This window comes from Poecilia formosa, unplaced genomic scaffold, assembly GCF_000485575.1.
Source record: "Poecilia formosa unplaced genomic scaffold, Poecilia_formosa-5.1.2 Scaffold198, whole genome shotgun sequence".
Taxonomy (NCBI): Eukaryota; Metazoa; Chordata; class Actinopteri; order Cyprinodontiformes; family Poeciliidae; genus Poecilia; species Poecilia formosa.
Genome location: NW_006800137.1, coordinates 216,206 through 237,855, shown reverse-complemented (window position 1 = coordinate 237,855; position 21,650 = coordinate 216,206). Strand labels below are relative to the sequence as shown.

Below are 21,650 nucleotides of genomic sequence, written 5' to 3'. Positions count from 1 at the left end.
TCTGCTGAGCTGTTGTCCTAACACTAAAACCATAGTGGTATACTGTTGCCATGGTGCTGACCTATCCGAGGAGATGAAGTCTATGCCGAGCACGATGCTCTCCTCTGTATCCTGCCTGCCGTTGGTGGAGACCACCACCATGTAGCGGGTCACCTGAGGGTAGGCGCTCTCCAGACGCACTGCCTGCGAGGACAGATGGAAAACAGTAACCAAGACGTGAGAAACGACTTGTTTTGTTTTGATTTCATACACAGCACTGGCTTAGAGGCGCATTGTAAACTTCACTACAAGGTTTGTGCCATCTTTTAATCCCCCGCTGCAGTGTGAAGGACGAGTAGATGTACTACCCCTCTTTTCTCCAAGCATTGTCTTTTCTTGCGTTTGGTTTACACCCAAAGCCAAGTTTCAGTTCTTTATGGCAGCCAACAAAGAAGTGAAACCCGACACTGACGTACGCTGTGACTGATCGTACTGTCAGCCTGCCGCAGTGCCGGGATGTTTGGTTTTGAGGTGGTTTGAGGTGGCGTGTTACTGACCAGTCGGATGGTGTCCTCAGGCCGCAGCACAGTGAACATGGTCTGAAGATGTTTCTGGAGGTCGCCTGCAGGATGGAGAAAAAGAAAGTTTTAGACAATTAGCTTTGGTTTCAGTTTATTTTGGATGCTAATCCAAGGATTAGAAAACAAAGAGAAACATAAAACCCATGGCAATGTGTCATTCCTCTGAGGAAGGAATTCATAAGAGAGTCTCCTCCATATTAGTCTATTTCTAGGCAGAAACTATTTAAATGCTTAAACACAATATACAAATAAAGTTACAAAAGATCTCTTAAAAAGTATTTTGTTTTCTAGCTTTTAGCAAATAGAAACACTGTTGGAAATTATTAAAATTATATTAATTAAAAAAATAATTTAATTAATTTTACACAAATTTAAATTTGAAAACCTAAAGCAAGAAGAATTTAGTCTGACTCAACTTCAGACAGTGAGGAGAAATATGCATTTTTATTAGGGGTACAAAAATATCTGATTAAAAAGACCAAGTTTGTAAAACGCTGTTTAAAGTTAAAACCAAACATTAGACTGCACTTTATTACAAGACTGTGCAGCTTGAATATCAAGCACTTACAAGGACCTTATACAGAAATCAAGAACTTTCCAAACCTTGAAAACATCTCATTGAAATTCAAGTATTTTCAAGGATTTCAAGCACACCTATGAACCCTGCCACACACAACTAGCAGAAAATATTTGAATGTAAACTCTTTCAAATGAGTTCAGTTATCTGAAGAAACTGCAGCTGTGTTTCGTGTGTGTGTTGGAGATGTGTGTGTGTGTGTGCGCACAAGTCTGTACCCGTATGCTTGTTCCTGCGCTGGCTGATACGAGGTGCAGAGTTGGACGTGGGGCTTTTCCCCCTGGGGAGGAAGAGGGCTGCACCTTTCACTGTGAGGAAACTCTCACTGATGCTGGAACAGAACAGAACGAAGAAAAATGAGACGCAGACAGGAAGCTGAAACGCCACTCGATCTAATCACATTACAAATCTGAGGTGGAACTTAAGTGACCATTAAAGATCACCATGTTTGTAATCCTCCGCACATGCAGTCCCTCGCTTCACAAAAAGACACAAGCGTGGGCTTTGGACCGGTAATAGGGCCGGTTTTGTCACGGGTGACAATGCGCCATTCAGCCCTGTGGGCCGTGCCTCCCAAAACCCCAGCATCGTCACGCCGATGCTGGCAAAACAAGACCCGAGCCCCAACGTGAACTCGGAACACAATGTTCCCTGCTCCTCCGCACAGCTGGATTACACTGACAGAGTCTAACGGCGCTAACAGCTGCCAGTAGGGAGGGACGGGGAGGAAGACTGGGAGGAGAGCAGGGGTCCAAGAGGGAAGATGGTGCAAGAGAGAGAGCTCCTCCTCCACAAGATAAGAGCGGGCCTGAATGAAAACGGGCTTGGTTCTTCACTAATCTTATTAAGTGTGACTGAGGTCACTTCGCTGAGAAGGACACATCATGGAGTGAGGTCAGGGTTTTACACTAAACTTAAAACAGCATGTTGGGAATGCATGAGTCACCCCATAACACCTATAAAACAGGCCTTTTCGTGCTTACGGTATATACGGGACCAACAATCCTGCATTAGAGATGTGGAGTAAGGTGTTGCAATCTGGCCGGCAGACGCAGCATTCCTGGCATTCTAGCTTTACCTCAGAGAAAGTGATGGATGGAACCGTCTTTACAATATAGACTTCTTTGGAGTTTCAAACGGATTCCATAACAAGAAGCTGCCGTTCTGATTCTATGCACAGATACTCGAGCAGCCTCGTCCACGCTAACCAGCTAAACTGTCATCGTTTTTACAGAAACTTGATGATTTTGGACAAAATGCAACATCAATTTCTTGTTTCATAATTGTAACTGTATTATGGTTTTATGATGTAAAGCACTTGGAACTGTCTTGTTGCTGAAATGTGCAACACAAATAAACTTGATTTGACTAGAAACGGACTTCCTTTCCAGTTATTTGCTGAATATTCTAGCGACTCAACCAGCGATGACGACATTTTCAACACGTCAAATGCAATTAGAGTTTACCCTGCAGCTCTCTCTCCGTACTACTTGCTACTGGACCAAGAGCACAATCTGATTCATGGAGCAGACAGACCGGTTCCACTTGGAATAAAAAACAAAAAACATTGGTTTCGTAGCCTCCGGGTGTAGGAACTAATGAGACCACACATGCGTAAAGCGCAATTCAGCAGGTGTCATCGGCTGCAGGTGACGACATCAAGTAAAGATATTTGACGTGCTTCTTGTGACGTGTTTAGGAGGATTTATGCGACAGTAAACCACAGTGATGAATAAAGCATTTAGCCTTTGGCTGCGATGATGCACTCAATGAACCACATTCAAGCGGTCAGGTTTATGTCACTTTAAAAAAAAATGTTAAATAAGAATGGTGATGTAGTCAATTCCACTTCCTGACATCCACTTCATTTCTCTTCCATCCAGTAAACCTTCCTGAGTTTGGTGATAATCTGGAGACAACAGACACATGGGAGCGAAAACAAAACCACAGCTTTGTGCTGAGCTCATTTCCCATAACCCACCCACCCTTGACCCAGCTGTTTCCTCTCTCTCTTCTCTCTCACATATTTTCCTTTACTTCCTGCAAGTTTGTCCCACTTTTTATCTTCCGTCCTTTTCCTGCCCCTACTGTATTATCTCCTGCTGCGGTCCCGCTCCTGACTAATGTACTGTACTTGGCGTCGGCCGCGCATAAACTGGGTTACGGGGCAATGTCATTTGTAATGCAATACTCCTGCTCTCTCTGGAAATATCCCATGGAGACGCATACATACGCTTTTACACCTGCAGAAAGAAACAGGGAAAGCGAAACGTAAGCTGGATGCTCGGAGAAGTGACGGCTGTGACAGACTCTCGAATGAAGGGTTAAAAATAGAGCAGTCCTTTAAAAGTCCCAGCTATTGATAGACTGTATTCATCAGAGCAGTCGCCTTACTGTACAGAGAGGCCTCTCTGTGACACAGCAGTGGAGGCGCACTGATGCACTTCAGCACTGAGATTGTTTTCATGCTGCAGACTGAGAGGAACATGAATTTGACTGTGTGGACACGAGGAGATGGCACAAAGATAAAGAACAATAACCTGTTTGATAAATGCGGATTACTAGCATAACTTCTGTAAACAGTGTCCAGCTCCACTTTCATACAAGTGGGACTGAATTATGTACCCACAACCCAAAATAAGGATAAAAGTTTGATAGTTATTTAAAACTTGCAGTTTCAAGGCTCAAAGAAAAAAAAAAAAAAGTTAAAGCTAAAAAGTCCCCCTCTATATGTTGTTGCTCACTGTTGGCCAGCTGGCTGAAAGAAATGCAATACATATTTATTTGACTTACAAAAATATCAATTGGTCTGTTTGGAAATATATCACGATTAACTGTTATGAATTGTTTGTTGAAATAATCAGTAACTAATTTAGTAATTGATTCATCATTAACTTAAGCATACAGCCTCAAAAAAAAGGACATTAAAAAAAAAAACATACTCAGCAGAAATAATAAACTGTACAGCAAATCTACATGTTGGAGTCTTTTAAGAATTAAATAAATTATGCATTTTAGAAAAAAAAACTGTCTGCAAACATATTCTACACAAAACTCCTCAAGTTGCATAAGTTTAGCGTCACCTGGTGTTTATTTAAAAAAGGAATTGAAATATTTATTTGCCTCTTTCTATGTGTTCCAACACTGTTAAAAAAAAGGCTTAAGTGGTAAATCTGCAGAATGTGCTCTCTTCCCTATCTGATCAATTAATAGAATAATCATTTACTAAAATAATTGTTAGTTTTAGCCATAAAGTAATTTTTGTTCCCAATGCAAGAATATCCCATGGTCTCCTGCTCCAGGGGATGGGAAGAGGGCACCAAGTTCATTAAAAATGCTCTCCACATATGCAGTGTGTAAAGGAGCAGCAGGCTTTCCAGGGTGAAGGATAAAGAAAGAAGACCAGTCAGTCCAGAATGGGCGGGTCATGCGTTTGGCTTTTAACCAACCCCGGCTCTGGACCGAAGTGAGGTGGCAGGCTTGTTAGGGCAACGGCCAGACACAATCCTCACTATGTAAGGACCACACCGCATAGTGGGCAGATAACTGGGTGACCCCCTCCTCCTGCTCCTGCCCATATTAGTCACTGTGTAGAGGAGAGAGCGGGATATATATAGGGCCTGGCTCTATACGGTGGCAGGCCCTGCTGTGGCCTTATGAGTTTGAACCCGAGGCAAATACAACCCATAGCGAACACAAGAGGTGCCTGCCTAATGGAGAATATGCAACAACCACTATGACTGGAAGACAAATAAATAAAACTGTATATTGTCCACGTAACTAAAAAAGGAGGACTGAAAATAAACAAAAACAAACTAGTTAAATACCAACAGGAGATGGAGAGAAGTGGGTACAGGAGGGTGATAAAGAGAGAGTTGTCAAACCAGGTCAAACTAAAAATAGCTTCCATTAACTGTTGACTTGCAACACAAACACTGATTTTTGCTCGACACGGTGAAGAACATCAGAAAATCTAAAATGTCCGCAGACCCTGCAGCCTGTGATGCGTCACACGCGCTGCAGGAACTGACAAGGAGGAGCAAGCACTGGTACCTTTTAAGCAGTGGCTGAAATTCCTCAGAATATTTTCTGAACTTCCTCACTGGGGCTTTTTCTGTTTACCTTGGAAGCTGCGCACAATAACACAACCTCACAGGTGAAGCGGAAGAAAGGTTTCATGGGTATTTCTAAAATTGGCAGGATGATACTGACACTCCGGATGCAAAGGAATCACAGGTAACACTTAACTCCAGGGGCAGACCCTGGGATTGTAATTACCAATAAAGGTGCTGCTTGCACATTATTCCACCTAATAACTCAGGTTTTGAGTACGTCATTACTCAAAACCTGAGTTATTAGGTTTAGGAAACTTGCATGCTCAGTTTCCTAAGCTGAGCATGCAACTTAAGTGCTTTTATTCCAGTAGATTAAGTAAGGAATATAGAACAGGTGAGAACTGCAGCAGGTGGACAGAGCGTAGACTCCACTACGAAAAAAACGTCACTAACTTTTAAACAAACCATATATCAAAGTGCAACGTAAAGTATTTCTGACGTAAAAACAAAACAGCATATTTGGAACAAGCGCACTTTAAATTCTCACATCTGCTGCTGCTTTGCAAACATGTGACTGCCAGTACATGGCGTGTCTTGCTCCAGCGTCTTCCCATAAACCGACCTTAATCAAACTCGCATTTAGAGAAAAAGAAGTTTCCCTAAAAGCCGGTTGCAGGCCCAATAAACGCTAAATGTCCAATTTTCTCAACCACCACACCACAACATCACGAGTTAAACAGCTGAAAAACAATGCCACTGTGACACACGATTGCGTCGCATCGATTCCATGAAAGTAACAGCAAAAGGCTACTGAAAGCCCCATACAATACACCTGAAACGAGTTTGTGCTGATAAAAAACTGCCACACCAATATTTTTTTTACCGATTTCTTCATTTGTGGTTCTCCAAGTTTGTGAGGCTTATCAGAGCCAGCACTGCAGGAGTGTTTGGAAATGTTGGAACATGCTAGCCTTTGATCTGTTCTGAAGGGCAGACCACATGTACAAATCAACTAAATCATTTCTTACATATCTCCAACAAAAACAAACACTGACCTCTGCAGACACAGCAGGATTGGAGATAAGCCTACAGCTGCTCTATTACAGAGCCAAAGTAGTTTCAAATGTTCAGGTCTGTGACTTTAGTCTATTAGGATTTCACTGAGTGACATGCTCTCCAGATGATTTTAGTCTCCACAATACATTATCAAACAGTGAGTCACAGGTTGAGCAAGACTGGGCATTAATCTCCATTTAACAACTATTGCAAGTTTCAAGATCAAACGATATCCTCCACCCAAAGACAAACAAAGAGATGGGGGCAGAAAATGCCCTTGATAATCTCTTGATGTGGCAATCAGATGATGACTGCTTATAAAAAGTACAGAATTAGTCATGAAACATCCTTTTATTAAGTGTGTTTGAATTCCTTCAACAGGTTGGATGATTCATTGGACCTGGGGAGCACCAATATGTCTTTGTTAGGTCAAAAGGAAGCTCAGGGATGAGTAAAGGCTACTACATCATCAGGAAATGGTCTGCTCTCATATTGCAAAACTGTTATATGCAACAGCTCATTGTGTCAAAATTAATAAGGGAAAAAAGTCAGCCTTCACTTTAAAACTATCCAAATCTAAATTGATTTAAATCTAAGTAGTACACTGAACAACTAATTGTCCAGTTTCATTTAATTCATTTAACTTGACCGCATTCCAACTATAGGGGATGATATACAGCTTTGCCTCTGATTGAACTTACAACTGGTTGATTTGATTTTTGGACACCACGGCGTCGTCGTTAAAGTAGGGCACCATCTTCGCCCCGCAGCAGGAGCAGAAGCTGACCGCCGAAGAGCTCTCAGAGCCGGACATCGTTCCGAGGGTCATGTCGGTGGCTGGAGGGTGGAGGGTCGGGTGAAGGAGAGGAGGAGAAGAGGCGTCAGGTGCTCTCGGTTGGAGGAAAAGCTTCTGCTCCTCTTTCACAGTCATGTGCTCCCACAACCAAAGAGTTCAAGCGAGTGGAGTTTTCTTGTGAAAAAGTGGCGAAATCTTCCCCGAAAACAGTACCGGAAAAGAAAAAAAAGAAAAGCCGTAAACTCTGTTGCAATAAATTAAACAGGGAAACCATATGTTGCGCTGTGTCTCCCTGTCGCCGAAAGTTGAGTCTGGTTGTCCATCATTTCCAAAAAAAAAAGTCCAATATCAGACGGACTCCTGTGGCGTTTTGTCGACATACTTCATTTCTGTTACATCAGAAACTCCGTCACCGTATACAGTACTGAGACATATGACTTGGTTGACTCTACTCTCAGTGGAGAAGTCAGAAAGGAGGCGGAGCATCGCCCATGTGCTTTTGGGAAAAACGAGGAGCCAATGAGGAGACGAAGGAGGAAGCCCCGCCCACACCCAGCAGCGCAGGAACTCAGCATGGACAACTGATAAAGCAAAACAGCTCTTCACAAAACAATCGCAAGGCTGCTGCTTACGCTCGAGATTTATTATACCGTCTAGTTCCTCCTCTTTGATTCACTGTGTTCTTATCTGGAATACTTTGGAGAAAATACTTTGGGTAGTTTACCACATGTCACATTGTTGCTGATCTATAGTTCATTAAAGTGTCAAATGACTGGAGTGGTTTGGGTTCAGGACTCTGACTTTGTCCATTCACACAAACACATTTTATTTTAAACCATTTTATTGTAGGTCTGAATTTATTGCAATCTCTTATAGGCTCTAACAGTTTTCGTTTATCATTTTTGTTTCGTAAACCCCTGATGTCGGCTCGAATACCATGTCTTTCATTAACTTTAAGCGTAAATGATTACATTTTTTTTTATAAAGGCTTAAATTATAAACACAACAGTTTTTGAATGCAAAATTCTACAACAGATTGATACTAATCCTTACAAGTTTTTATTATGCTATTTGTTTTTCAGCTGCAAACTAGGTGCTTTAGTTTTTCAGCAAGCCTTTATATTACTTTCATAAATATGGGAAGTACTCATTGAAAAATCTTAAAATTACAAATGTTAGAAACTTTACAATAAAGCTACATTTTAAGGAATCTTGAAAAAAAAAAGAAAAAGAAATTATACCTTTTTTCCCCTAATGAATCAAGTAAGTTTTGCAACTACAGAAAATGTTTATTTAACAGGGGCAGGGGCAGAACTGGCTCTTCAAAAACTTTGCCAAAATCCTGTGTTTATATTTTTATTTTCTGATGATGGATTGGAAAAATGCTCAGTGGGATGTTAAAATCTTGGTATATTCCTTGCTAACATAACCCTGATAGACTCTTCCAAATGAATAAGTTGAATCTAAATTTTATTGAGGAATATCAGAGTAAATGGGATAAATACAAGTGCACACCACACTTTTCAGATTTGAAAAAAAAAACATCCCTCCTTTGGAAAGACCGTACTTCAAACAAAAGTTAAAAAAATAATAATAAGGGGTATGTTAGCTATTGATTAAGTACAAATCCTTTATGCGATGATGTTACCAACAGTCAATCAGCTGATCGAGTGCCTTGGTAACAGAGGGAGTCAATTTGGGGTGTAATTATAATTGTGATAATGTAATATAGTGAATTAAATCCACATGGGGTTTTTAGAGGTTGCAGTCAGACTTCAATTGTCCCTCCACCCATTTCCCATAACACACAAACCTTGTGGTTTAGTTACATAAGGGAAGAGAACAAATGAGAAACAGACTCAACTTATTGAGCCACTGCAGCAGTGAGCATGTGCAATCCTGGACGAAGAGAAGAAGAACTGGGGTTGGAGGAAGTCTCTTGGACCAATAGACTCCTACATCATAGTTGTCTCACTTATAAACTGAGATACTCCATGAGATGTAATGTTTGGTCTCCTTTTATGGCCAATTCGACATTTTACTTTCCACAGGCGTGCCAGCATGTGTGGTTTTATGTAAGCTGACAGTAATATGAAAACACAGTAAAACCCCAGCCTTCATTATTTTCACACCAATGTGTGCCAAGTGTCCTAATCTGTAAACCAAAACCACCTGCAGCAGACGACCTGTTGACTAGCTGGTGGAGCTGGGCGTCAGAACACTGAGGGAGAAGCTCAAGTTTGAAAATAATCCATCGGAGAAGTTATCCACCATAAGTCTGACCCAATGAAATGGATCACTGTTAGGAATGCTAACAGTTTTCTGATCTACAGAAAAAAAAAAAAAAAAAAAAAAACGTTGGCTCAGGAGTTGGTGCTTTCCAGGATGCTGTTATAGTTTTCTGTGAGGTCTGGGTCAATGAACAATTGTGTTTTTGCCTTCTTACTTTAACACAAGTTTCTAATTTTACTCAGTGCGACATTTCCAGTAGTCACTGACGTTTTGTTTTCTACGTGACTTATAACTAGAGGTGGAAATTACACCTAGATATGATGATGCATTGTTGATACAGGTAATAGCACAAAGCGATTTTGTCATGACCAGGAAGTTACTTTACAACACCAAAATAATAAATGACAGAATCCTTCATTATAAAATGCTACCATAAGATTAAAGGGCGGGATTATTCACTGACTTTATTACTTCCATCGAAGTCAGATAAACACCAACTAACAATAGTGCTATAATCATTAAAAATGTTTCCATGATGCACTAGCATAAATATTTTAGAAAAAATATTAAATCAACTTGTAACAATGTCCTGGTGTTCTCACGCCACAGATAAAACAAACGCAGCTACACCTGCTGCGCTTTGCTTCTGTCACACATTGGGTCTGGGAAAAACTTCAAGCAGCGGGCTGAACATGCAAACAGACATTAAGTGTTCTTGTCATGCGGTCTTGTTTAGTGTCATCAAATTTACCAGCACAGTGGAAACTTATTTTTCTGAGGACTCGTAACATGAGAGCGTGCTGTGGTGTTTAGCTGAGCCTCAGGCCAGTTGCACAACCGCCTTTCGCAGCGTGTTTCCCTTTTGTCACTTCCAGGGAATGGGCAGAGGCATTCAGGTCAACCTGTGTGTGCGTGTGGGTGCATGTATGCGTGAGTGCGTGTGTGTGTGTGTGTCTGTGTGTGTGTGTGTGGAATCTCCAGCATTCTGCTGCTTGATAAGTCCGTGATTGATGCCAGATGTTTAGCATAACCCCCGAGCTGAAGATAAGCTACTGTTGGCACCATGTTATACTATAAACACACTCCCCTTTCATTTAGAAAGATTCATAATCTAAATTACAAAAGGTTTTTAAGGTGCTGTGATAAAAAAAAGTGCTGAAACAGCAATTATGATTTCAAATGCTCATAAAATGAGTCCAGGAGATGAAAAACAAACCACACAATAGCTTAGACTGCAACACATTCAGTTTAAATATTTACCAGCTACTTATCCCACCCACTTGTGATGTGGGCTCTTAACCTTGGAGAACCAATAAGCTCTCAAGGCGGCCAGATGAAAAAGACTCACTAGTTGGAAAAAAAAAAAACACAAAACAAAAGGAAGGTCAATAAACGACAAATACTTTTGTGGATACACCTGAAATTTTGTCTGTGTGGACAGGGCCTTGCTCAGACACCATTCATCCACCAACTGTCTACACACCAGCTTACCTCGCAGGGTCACTGTGACTACACACTGGAGAGGCCATCACAGGACACCATAGAAAGACAAAGGAGAAACAAGCATGCAACTTAACCAATTAAGCTAGCATGCAGGTTTTGGGACCACAGGAGGAAGGTAGAGCTGAGCTGGCTTCTGTGGTTTAATCAAAGTGAACCTGTGTGTGATTTTATCACAAGTGTAAATACAGCTCATCTGTGAAGGCTTCAGAGGCCTGATGGGGAACATTAGGGGCATATGGGAGAAAGTCGTGGCTGTGATTAATTCAGCAGGGAAAGTGAAACTGGGTAAAGTTGGTGGCAAAATGGAAGGAAACCTGATAGGGGGCCAAATCCAGGCCTCGAGGGCTGGTATCCTGCAAGTTTTAGATCCATCTCTACTTCAACTCACCTGAGTCAAATAATGAAGTCCTTAGCAGGACTCTGGAGAACTCGATTGCACTTAGGAGGTGATTCAGCTATTTCATTGAAGTGTGTTGGACATCTAAGAGTTGCAGGACACCGGCCCTCGAGGACCAGGATTTCCCACCTCTGTTCTAGCAGAATGGCACTAAACATACAGTCAGAGGTAAAATCAAAGTTAATTCATAACTTCAACAGACTAACAAGATTTGAAACTGATATTAACAAACAGCACTCGATCTGACACAGATTAGCCTATGTTTCAAAGAAATAAGAGCAAATTTTTCAGTCTTTAAATATACAAAACCACAGGCTTATGGCTATTATTCCTGCAAAATACAGTGAGGTTCATGGTTACAGAGGGGGAGAAAAAAAAATCAAGGGATATGAATACTTTTGCAAGGTGCTGGACCCATTCCAATTAAATCGACATGTTGTGCAAATGCAATCCATGCTAGTCTAACCGCATCCGCTTAATGCAAAACTGCCAGTGTGGACAATAATGGCGGGAGGGCTCCGTGTTAAACAGCAGGTGTACTAAAGGAAGACAGAAAGCTGCAAATGACAGAGAAAAACCTTTAAACCCAAACAGGCATGTCCGCACAGGAGCAGCCTGTGTTTAAGAAGCTTTCCTCTGTCGGAGTGATCGTTAGTGCTGCTTGCTCTTCTTGTTCTGGCAGCAGCCACTTTAAACTCTTGGCCCGACTAACCTGCTCTGCCTGTGCGCACCTGGCACTGGAGCTGCTGGACGACTCCCATAACATGGATACAGAACAATACAAAGACTTGTTAGGCAAGTACCTATGACTAAGTGCAGTCACAATGAATCAGGTTTGTTTGCTGTAGAGCCTCTTGATGCTTCGGGCTAAATATCTCAAACAAACCCTGATTATTGCTGTGGGCAAACAGAACTAATCAAACAATATGATGACGTGAAATGCTGCACAGCATGGACACAATGGACACCCAGGGTGAGGGAAGGCTAATAGACAAGGTGGAGCTTGGAGGAGCCTGTATTTTTGGCTTACATATCACCTTAGGAACTGTTTACTAAACAAGTTAGACATTACTGATGCAATTCATGCGTGAGATATCAGATCACCCCACACATTGCTGCAGTAGATGGCAACTGCAATATTTAAAGTATTTTTTTAGGCAAGTAAACCTGACAAATGAGCCAATAAATTATTTCTGTGTAAATCTTAGAAATCACATTAGCTACTTTACTTAGCCGTAAAAAAAAAAAATCTTAATAAGTGGCCTTTTTTTATTGTTGCAATGCTAAAGGGTCATAAATATGCATACACACAAACATTTGAAAAGGTCATTTTCAGGAAATCCCAGCATTCAAATACAAACAGACAATCTGATGTGTTTTGGGCACATTCCTGCAGCAGTTTATCCTCAGGAAGGTGAGGATTCAGAAAAACTCGATTCACTGCTTTCACTGTTCATTTAAATGTTTACTCAGCAAAAAGAAAATGGTTGCAGCACATTGAATAAAAAAAACACCTTTTTGCCAACTCTGTCCTTGACAGTATTAGCCCCGAGGCAGCAGAAGTATATGTCTCTACATGTGTGTGTGTGTGTGAGTGAGAGAGAGATTCATTATTGCACTGCAGCAACACTATACTTCAGAGGCGTGGTGCAGGGGGGCAGAGAGACAGCTGTTTGAGTGCGTCTGTGTGCAAAAGAGACATTGACACAAAGACAGGCAGTGCAAGAGTCACTCAGTAGCTGCCTGGGTAAGAGAGAGAGAAAAAGAGACAAAAAAACAACAACTCTGCACTGCAGGGGGAAGGTCCCCCCTGGTCTCAGCGGGCCCTACTGGCATGCACCATCGATGCGAGGTGGGGCCTGCACAGCTAATTGGACCCAAGTTCTCATGTAATACACATCAGAGGTCACACAGCAAGACCTCTGGCTGCACCCTGCTCTTCGCTAAAGTGAATCTGAAATGTGGAGCCGGGTAACTGAGCCAAATTGTAAAATACTTTACAGTGTGAAGTGGGGGCCTTGTGTGTTTCGTGTGTACGTGCGTGTGTGAGAGTGCTTGAATACACTCGCCAAAGGTATGAGTTCAACCGATAATTGAGACCATATGGGGTTCTAATGTCTATCAGGGCATGTTAAAGAAAGGAGTTATATCAGCAATAATCCCACATTGAGTTCTACAGTATATTATGCACTACAGATAATACACTTCTTTAACAAACGTGTCAATTTGTATCAGTTCTTATCCTTAGAAGAATATTGCTGGCAAATAAAATCTAAAAATTGAAAGGTTTTTTCACGGATCTAAACTTCTGTATTAATCAAAATAAATGTGTGTGTTTGTGTAAATGCATGGGGCGGTATGAAAACAATGCTCACTGTGTTTTTTCCCCCGATATTTATACAAGAGTTAAGAAAACATAGAATAACCTATTAAAAATTATTATTACAGTTTTAGGATTAGAAAAGCAATATATAGCATACACACTAATATACATTCAGAGTATCAGACCGTTTCCTTCTTTGTTTGCTATAGAGCAAAAGTAGACTAAGGTGCAATGGTGATGAACTACATTATGAACTTTTACCTCCACCGTGATTGCCTGAGCTTTTCCCAGCAGAATGCTAACTTACCACTTCTTCTCAGCCAGAAAAACAGTGTAGCAATCTCTTTTTTTTTTTTTTTAAGCCAGCTAATCTGCAGTGTACAGCACCGGGTGGAGAGGCTTTATATGCAGAACTTCATACAGCAGGAGAAAACTCCAGTTATCTGAACAGTTTTTCTCCTACATCTCTGCATTGTATAGGGAGTAAATTCCCAATGGTGCTGAATATCATTCCTTCGTCAGTCTGATGCATGCGTGCAGAATGAACACTTCCCAGCTCTGACAGTTAGTGTACATTAACTCTGAGGTATGACAGAGCATGTGACTGAAACCTCTCCTTCCAGCATGCAAGGCAAAGGGAGCCTCAGCAGGCTCCTTACTAATGCATTTCACTCATGTTCTTTACTGTAAACAGTTCTAACTCGAGAAGGATAAAAAAGCAATTAATAGTTAAAATAAATAAATAATAATCAAACATGTCTGTTTCTGTCTTAGTTAAACTCATAGCACTAAATCTTGCAGAGTCTGGACTCACAGCAGTCTTGAAATACATTTTTCTGCAGCTTGCTGGATTTTTGAAGAAAGCTGCTGTAATTTGTTTAGTTCAGTTTGTTGTTTGTAACCTGCTGACTGGACAGAAACTTTGTCCACAAACCATTTTTTTTAACCTGAAGGCCTTCACAACCAAGATGTTAAACTGAGTTCAGCATTTAGAGTTTTACTGTCTTATAGTATGCTATATTCAACAGTGTCTAGTGATAACTACAGTAAAAATAAATAAGTTAGCACCTATGAAAGCAGGATACAGTGAAAAGATAAATCTAGATTATGAAGACAGCACTTCAGCCGTTAGCTCAGTCAACAAAAGACCCTTACAAAGTCCAGGATAGGCTGCAGAGCCTTTCATGTTCCACTCCCTCTTTAATGACTGTTGCTAGAATCTCCCAAAGCACCAACTCCAGGGCGATCAGGAACCATGATAAACCTGTGCATTTCTGAAAAATATCACATTTGCACAAAAACCACCAAATAGATGTTGAGCAAAAAAAAGAAAAAACAACATTTTTCAAAGTAATGTCTAAACAGATCTAAAGAGGGCAGTGACCCTGCAACATCAGGGCCACCAAGGGCAACAAAACAAAGGAACAACAGTGTTGACATCCTAGTCTTTTATGACCATCTAGCTGCGTACGTCAAAAGCAAATCAACTCTGCCACAACTGTCAGGTTGCATTATGCAAATCAACCACAGGCCGTGACGTTGGTAGGCCAACCAAATATTTACAAAAGATGCATACAAAGGCGCCATTTGTCTTTGCACAAGTAACAGAAACTAAGGTCTCGCTGTTCCTTTGGCACAAATATGACATGAAAATCATGCTTTACGAAACTCTTGCAAATTTTGTTCTAAATATAGACATAATAAACACACCGAGTTCAGATTATGAAAACAGAAACACATTTGGTTGCATTTCCCTAAAATTGAACCATGTAAATCTGATCAGAAAGAACAATATAACTACTAATATGTGAATTGAACATCTCCAAAGCTACAGCGTTGTGGGATGTTTCTGATCTGACCATTGGTCAGTGTCTCCTGAAAGTAAGACATTGACCAGCAGCCGGGTCAAGGATAAGTAATGCACAAGGGCAGTGAGGACTGGCCGGTGTTGTTCGATCCAACAGACAGGGGAAACTACCACTGGTGTAGGATAGAGTCTGCATAGCCATACACCGGTCAGGGTGGAAGCAGATTTCTGTGATGGCGTCTCTGAGGAGGACAATGCGCTCTGACACAATGCAGAAATAACCCAGGCATGGTTTGCGTAGTTACTTGTGTTAACACAAGTTTGAAGTTGTGAGTTGGCCTCCAATGTTCACCGATCTCAACCAAAACCAAGCTGGAATAAAGGGCTCGATCGACGGCGGTCCCAACTTGAAACCCTACAGGATTTAAAGGATCCGCTGCACATTCAGGTGTCTAAAGGATTCCACAGCAAAGAGGACATAATGTTATCCCCGATCAAAGTGTGTAATTGATTGACACATCATTTGATACACCCCGAATGCAACATTGTGGTCTTGAATAACTAAAATTAAACTTGGTCTATAAGTGGATTATAAAACTACAATTAAATAACAATGATAGTAATAATGCACTGAAACCCTTAAAAAGAAGAAGAAAAAAAAACAACACATTAATGCTGATGTGCAGTCTCCCCCTAGTGGTGTCTGCATGCACTGGCAGCTTTTTAACAGGATGTTCCTCCAGAAACCGGACCATTTCCACCCAGTGACCTGATCAAACGGGGAATGTTCTCACCTCCTGGGCTGGGAGCGGCGGTCATCCTCTGCACTCCCCGACTCCTGCAGAGGAACAAGTACACAGAAATATTTATGCAGGGCTTCCATCTCCTCATGTCAGGCTACCAGAAGCAGTGTTTTTCTGAACAATCAGAATCATCATGAATAAAAACATTTGGGCGACATGTTTCCATCACATGCTGTGTCAAGATGCAATTATGCTTGAATAAACAAGAGCTAGAGTGGGTGGCAGCAAGAGTGGAGTGTCAGCATGGAGCTTTTCCATCAGATAAAACAGAGCCAGGCTGGTATTTTAAGTGACGTTTAGAGGCTGAGCATCCCTGCACCCCCACACCATGCGCTCCCTCCTCCTCCAAAACGCAATCATCCCTCCCCCCACCACTGCAACCAGCACAGCTTTAATCCCATCCTGCTTCGGTAATCCCTCCAAAAAAATATAAAAATAAAAATCTGACAACTTCCTCTTTATGGCATCAATTTGCCAACTCCGACCAGGCCAAAGCGAACATAATAGAGACATTTTTAGCTGTGAAAAACCCCCCGTCTCAATCACAAGACGGGGAGGAAAACAAAGTAAAGATGATAATAATGGAGGTAAGAAGATGGAGGAAGCTGGATGCAGCTGTGGGTTGGGTCAGGAAGAGCCGAAGCTTCGATTTTATCCGTTCTTGTGTGTGCTGCTGCAGATGTGAGCTGGCCTGGAAGAGGCAGCAGCCCGAACGGTGATCCCTGCATCAGCAAACTGAGCTCCAAACAGAATACACAGCAGGAACTGGAGCAGATGCTTCCTGTTCAAACACACCTGAGGAAATGCCTTCTCAGCAGATTATAGGCACAGCCATAGGCTAATCGTACTCACACATAACACTGATATAGCTCTATGCACCTGTCATATAGCTTTAAAACCATATCCCATTAGACGTTAGGTGTGAGCTAATCGCCATAGTTACCATGTCTCCACATGCAAGAGTAGGGGAGTGGTCATAAAGAGAATGAGAAGACGGGATCAGGTTACTGCTTGGCTGATTGGGCCTGTTTAACTAAACTACAGCTTTTCACCTCTGTCAGTAAATATAATAATGTCGGCTCGATTCAGAGCACAACTGCTTCCAGATGAAGAAACAGAGCAGTCAACTAAGAATTTAGTTGATTGGTCATTTTGGTTAGATCAGGGGGAGGGGGTCATAATCTGTCATATTTCCAAAAAACGATCTGGTTTTTAAAACAGGGATCAGGGTCAGAATAAATGGAAACAGGGTGTCAAATAGAGTCTTGGGTTCATATAAAATCTAAATAAAGATGTAAGTATTTTATGCCTTTTTAGCTACATTTTTAATAAAAACTACTGAAGAGCCTAATCAGAGTCAGCCCTGAAGTGCTTTCCAGACAACTTTCCTCCTGACAGTTTCGGCCTCGTCCTTCCCTTGCAGCAGCAGACACCTCACAAGAGCGCTCACATGGCTGCTCCCAAACAGAAACGGGTCTCATGACAAGCAGCTGGTACCCTGCATATACAATCACTTCATCGCTTCAGTGTCTCGCTTTTGAAATCCGTATTCGCCAAAAAATCATTTGGTGAATGACTTTTGGCTTTTGAACCCAATGCCACTAAGAGCAGCTTTTGCTGAAATAGTCATATTGCACCCGTTCCTTTGGCTTAACGCGTTATCGTTCTTCGCCTGATATTTTCCAGATATAAACAACAGGAAGCTGAGAACATTTTGGGGTAAACATGAATCTTCACACCACTTTCTTCTACTCTCTCACTGAGAATGCTTCCTTCATCTGATGGTTCAACTCCATTAGTCTGCAAAACAGGAATTGCCTTGTCAACACACTAAATTTGTCCAAAAATATTGAACCTCCTGTTTCAGCTCAAGAATTGCACTACGGCATATTTTAATATGTTTTTATTCGTTTGTTCGTTCATTTTTAATGTTTTAGTTTAAGCAACACAATTTCTAGCATCTTATCAACTCTGCATGACACGCATTTGTTTGTCATAGGGTGCTGTTTTTCCCTAGTGTCAGCGTTTGCTACTCTTTAGCCGAATACCATTTTATCTCTTAACCTTTAACCCTAAGTTTCTAAGGAATAGGGCATTCCAATTAGTTCTGCAAAGAAGGAGGGAATGGCTGCGTGGTATGAGCCATTATAATTGAGAAAATGTATGCAATTAGTTTATTGTGTAGCTTGCAGCGTTACAATATATGTCATTTGTTATCAGCTATAGAAATAACAAAAATAAAATGTTCAATTTAACATATTTTAACATTACATTAGCTTTGTTTGTAATAATGGTTAATGGTTATCGGTCAAAACATTTGATCCATGCAAATCTAAATACAAAATTCATTTATTTATTTAATATGTGTTCTGACATATTGCAAGTAAAAAATAAATATAGCCATATAGCCACCATTGTAATAAGCTCGACTGCATGAATCATCTAATGATGGTTTTCTCCATCACCAAATAAATTAAACTTACAGTAAGGCCCTTCAGATTTGCGCTGCCCCTTCAGCATTTTACAGTTTGTTACAATCATGAGATAAGTTTTTTTTTTTTCTTTTTATCTCTGGCAGCCACACCAGCACATTTATACTAGATCTGCCAGGAGGCTGGAGAGCCTGCTGAGTGTCAGAGCGGATANAGCAGCTTTTGCTGAAATAGTCATATTGCACCCGTTCCTTTGGCTTAACGCGTTATCGTTCTTCGCCTGATATTTTCCAGATATAAACAACAGGAAGCTGAGAACATTTTGGGGTAAACATGAATCTTCACACCACTCTCTTCTGCTCTCTCACTGACAATGTTTCCTTCATCTGATGGTTCAACTCCATTAGTCTGCAAAACAGGAATTGCCTTGTCAACACACTAAATTTGTCCAAAAATATTGAACCTCCTGTTTCAGCTCAAGAACTGCACTACGGCATATTTTAATATGTTTTTATTCGTTTGTTCGTTCATTTTTAATGTTTTAGTTTAAGCAACACAATTTCTAGCATCTTATCAACTCTGCATGACATGCATTTGTTTGTCATAGGGTGCTGTTTTTCCCTAGTGTCAGCGTTTGCTACTCTTTAGCCGAATACCATTTTATCTCTTAACCTTTAACCCTAAGTTTCTAAGGAATAGGGCATTCCAATTAGTTCTGTAAAGAAGGGGGGAATGGCTGCGTGGTATCCATTATAATTGAGAAAATGTATGCAATTAGTTTAATGTGTAGCTTGCAGCGTTACAATACATGTCATTTGTTATCAGCTATAGAAATAACAAAAATAAAATTTTCAATTTAACATATTTTAACATTACATTAGCTTTGTTTGTAATAATGGTTAATGGTTATCGGTCAAAACATTTGATCCATGCAAATCTAAATACAAAATTCATTTATTTATTTAATATGTGTTCTGACATATTGCAAGTAAAAAATAAATATAGCCATATAGCCACCATTGTAATAAGCTCGACTGCATGAAGCATCTAATGATGGTTTTCTCCATCACCAAATAAATTAAACTTACAGTAAGGCCCTTCAGATTTGCGCTGCCCCTTCAGCATTTTACAGTTTGTTACAATCATGAGATAAGTTGTTTTGTTTTTTTTTTTTATCTCTGGCAGCCACACCAGCACATTTATACTAGATCTGCCAGGAGGCTGGAGAGCCTGCTGAGTGTCAGAGCGGATAACGGGACGGCCTCACAGCCTGCAACAGAGACTGACAAGACTGAACCAGTTAGCCGCTTTCCGGGGCAGCGACCCTCCTCTCTATTGCTCTACTGACCCACAACCTTTCAGTGGCTGTTTTTTTTTTTCAGTAAAGTCAATACGGTGAAACACAAAGAAAGCTAATATGGCCAAAAATATATATACGATTACGGCGTAAGAGCAACTTGAGCAGCTAATAAAGAGTTTAAAACCACTATTATTAAGACAGACTTCTCTGACAACACTCCATCTAGTGGAGGAAGTGAATCAGCCACATAATGCTAACGATGAATAGCTAAGTTTTAAAAAAATAACTTTTTAATATACCTATAAACCCAAGTCTGCATTCTGTGCTAAAGCCAAACAACTTAAAGTTCAAACTTCTAGTCCTGTGGAATGACTGAAACAGTTTCCTTTAATGTTACAGTAAAATACCGGCAGCTGTAAAAGTTAGCCTCCCATGTACATGACCAACAAACTGGGAAAAGCGGGGCTAACTGCTGGGACTAACTGACACTAATGTCAATCCAGATGACAAGTACTTACAGAAACACACGGACTGGAGGTGGTGCTCGGTGTCGGTGACCGCTGTACGGTGACCAGCGCCATCCCTGCTGCTGCTGCTGATCCCGGTCACCTCAGAGACTGGAAACCCGGGACACAAGACATTATTTTAGGAAGGAACTACAGTGAAAAAGGAGCTCCTGATGTTATTTCTCTGGAGGTTGCTTAGCTGCCTTTTCGAGTAAAGTAAAACAGTGCAATTGTCCGTTTCCGGTATGAACTCTTTCAAAATAAATTTCGCACATTTACAAACAAATCCTATTTCTAGCAATATTTGGTACTAAAGCAGATTTATCAGTTAATAAAAAAAATCCTGTTAATTCTTGATATTAATGAAACAATCAAATATTGTTTCATTAATAATTTAAATTTGTTGGATTTTATATCCAACTTTAAAATCTGTTAAATGTACATTTTTCTCTTATAGACATAAATATGTTTGTCAATCTTTGTTATTCAAATAAAAGTAGAAAACATCTGTACAATCAACAGTTCATAATTAAAAGGATAAAAACAGATGTTTAAACATTGTTTGCTAAGAATAATCGTCTTTGAGCTCTGACTGATTGTTACTAAATTACCATTTTTTTGTGAAATTAAATTAAATAAAGAAGAGAAGTACAGAACTACAGCTGCAATGTTACAGTCAGTGATTGCATCAGGATTGAGAAGCACAGCAAGATTAACTTTATCATTAGTCATAAGCTAATTAAAGTTACATTAAGTCAAAGGTTCCTAAATTGTGGGGCGCGCCCCCTAAGGGGGGCGCTGTGCCATTGCAGGGGGGGCGCGGGAAGCTGTCTGGATGCAAAACAAAAAACAAAAAAAACATGAACGCTGTATGCGCTGGGTACCCTAGAATGGCCAACTCTCTGTTATTCCTCTGTCAATTTGATACAGTAGGGGCTTTCACACTTACCATATCTGTGTTCTCTGTCACTTTTATCAGGAGTTAAAACTGTTTAATCCATTGTTAACATGTCGTAACCTATTTTTCCGAGCCGCCTTTAAACGCAACATGAGCGCTGCGACGCTCGCGCTGGGTTTACACCTGTGCGGCAGTGAAGGAGACCTGCTGCTGCTGCGCAGAGATACACAGGTGTGTTAGAATCATGGCAGCAAAACGCAAAGAACTTTTCACATTTTCCCCCCCAAACTAACCGAATGAGTTGAGTAAAGCTGTTGGATGCAGGTAAAGTTAGCTAAAAGATGACTAGCTAGCTAATATCAATACAGCACCTTAAGCTTGTTAACAAGTAGCTTGTAGGCTACT

The 21,650-nt window shown here is 40.8% G+C and overlaps 1 protein-coding gene across 3 annotated transcripts in view; it reads right to left on the bottom strand.

The window, feature by feature from the left end:
* Positions 1 to 20,566, bottom strand: part of ssh2a (slingshot protein phosphatase 2a) — a 37,214-nt gene extending 16,648 nt beyond the window's left edge. Inside the window, exons 1-5 of one of the 3 annotated variants that reach the window (XM_016678995.1) lie at positions 20,360 to 20,566; positions 16,101 to 16,144; positions 1,356 to 1,468; positions 537 to 601; positions 62 to 183 (exon numbers count right to left, since the gene is read on the bottom strand). In XM_016678995.1, the coding sequence (XP_016534481.1) occupies positions 62 to 183; positions 537 to 601; positions 1,356 to 1,468; positions 16,101 to 16,144; positions 20,360 to 20,422 (407 nt within the window). In that variant the 5' untranslated portion in view covers positions 20,423 to 20,566. Of the gene's footprint in view, positions 1 to 61; positions 184 to 536; positions 602 to 1,355; positions 1,469 to 6,949; positions 7,549 to 16,100; positions 16,145 to 20,359 lie in introns of those variants that run through there. The other 2 variants (XM_016678994.1, XM_007566751.2) reach the window with 2 other exon arrangements.
* Positions 20,567 to 21,650: the final 1,084 nt, after the last annotated feature.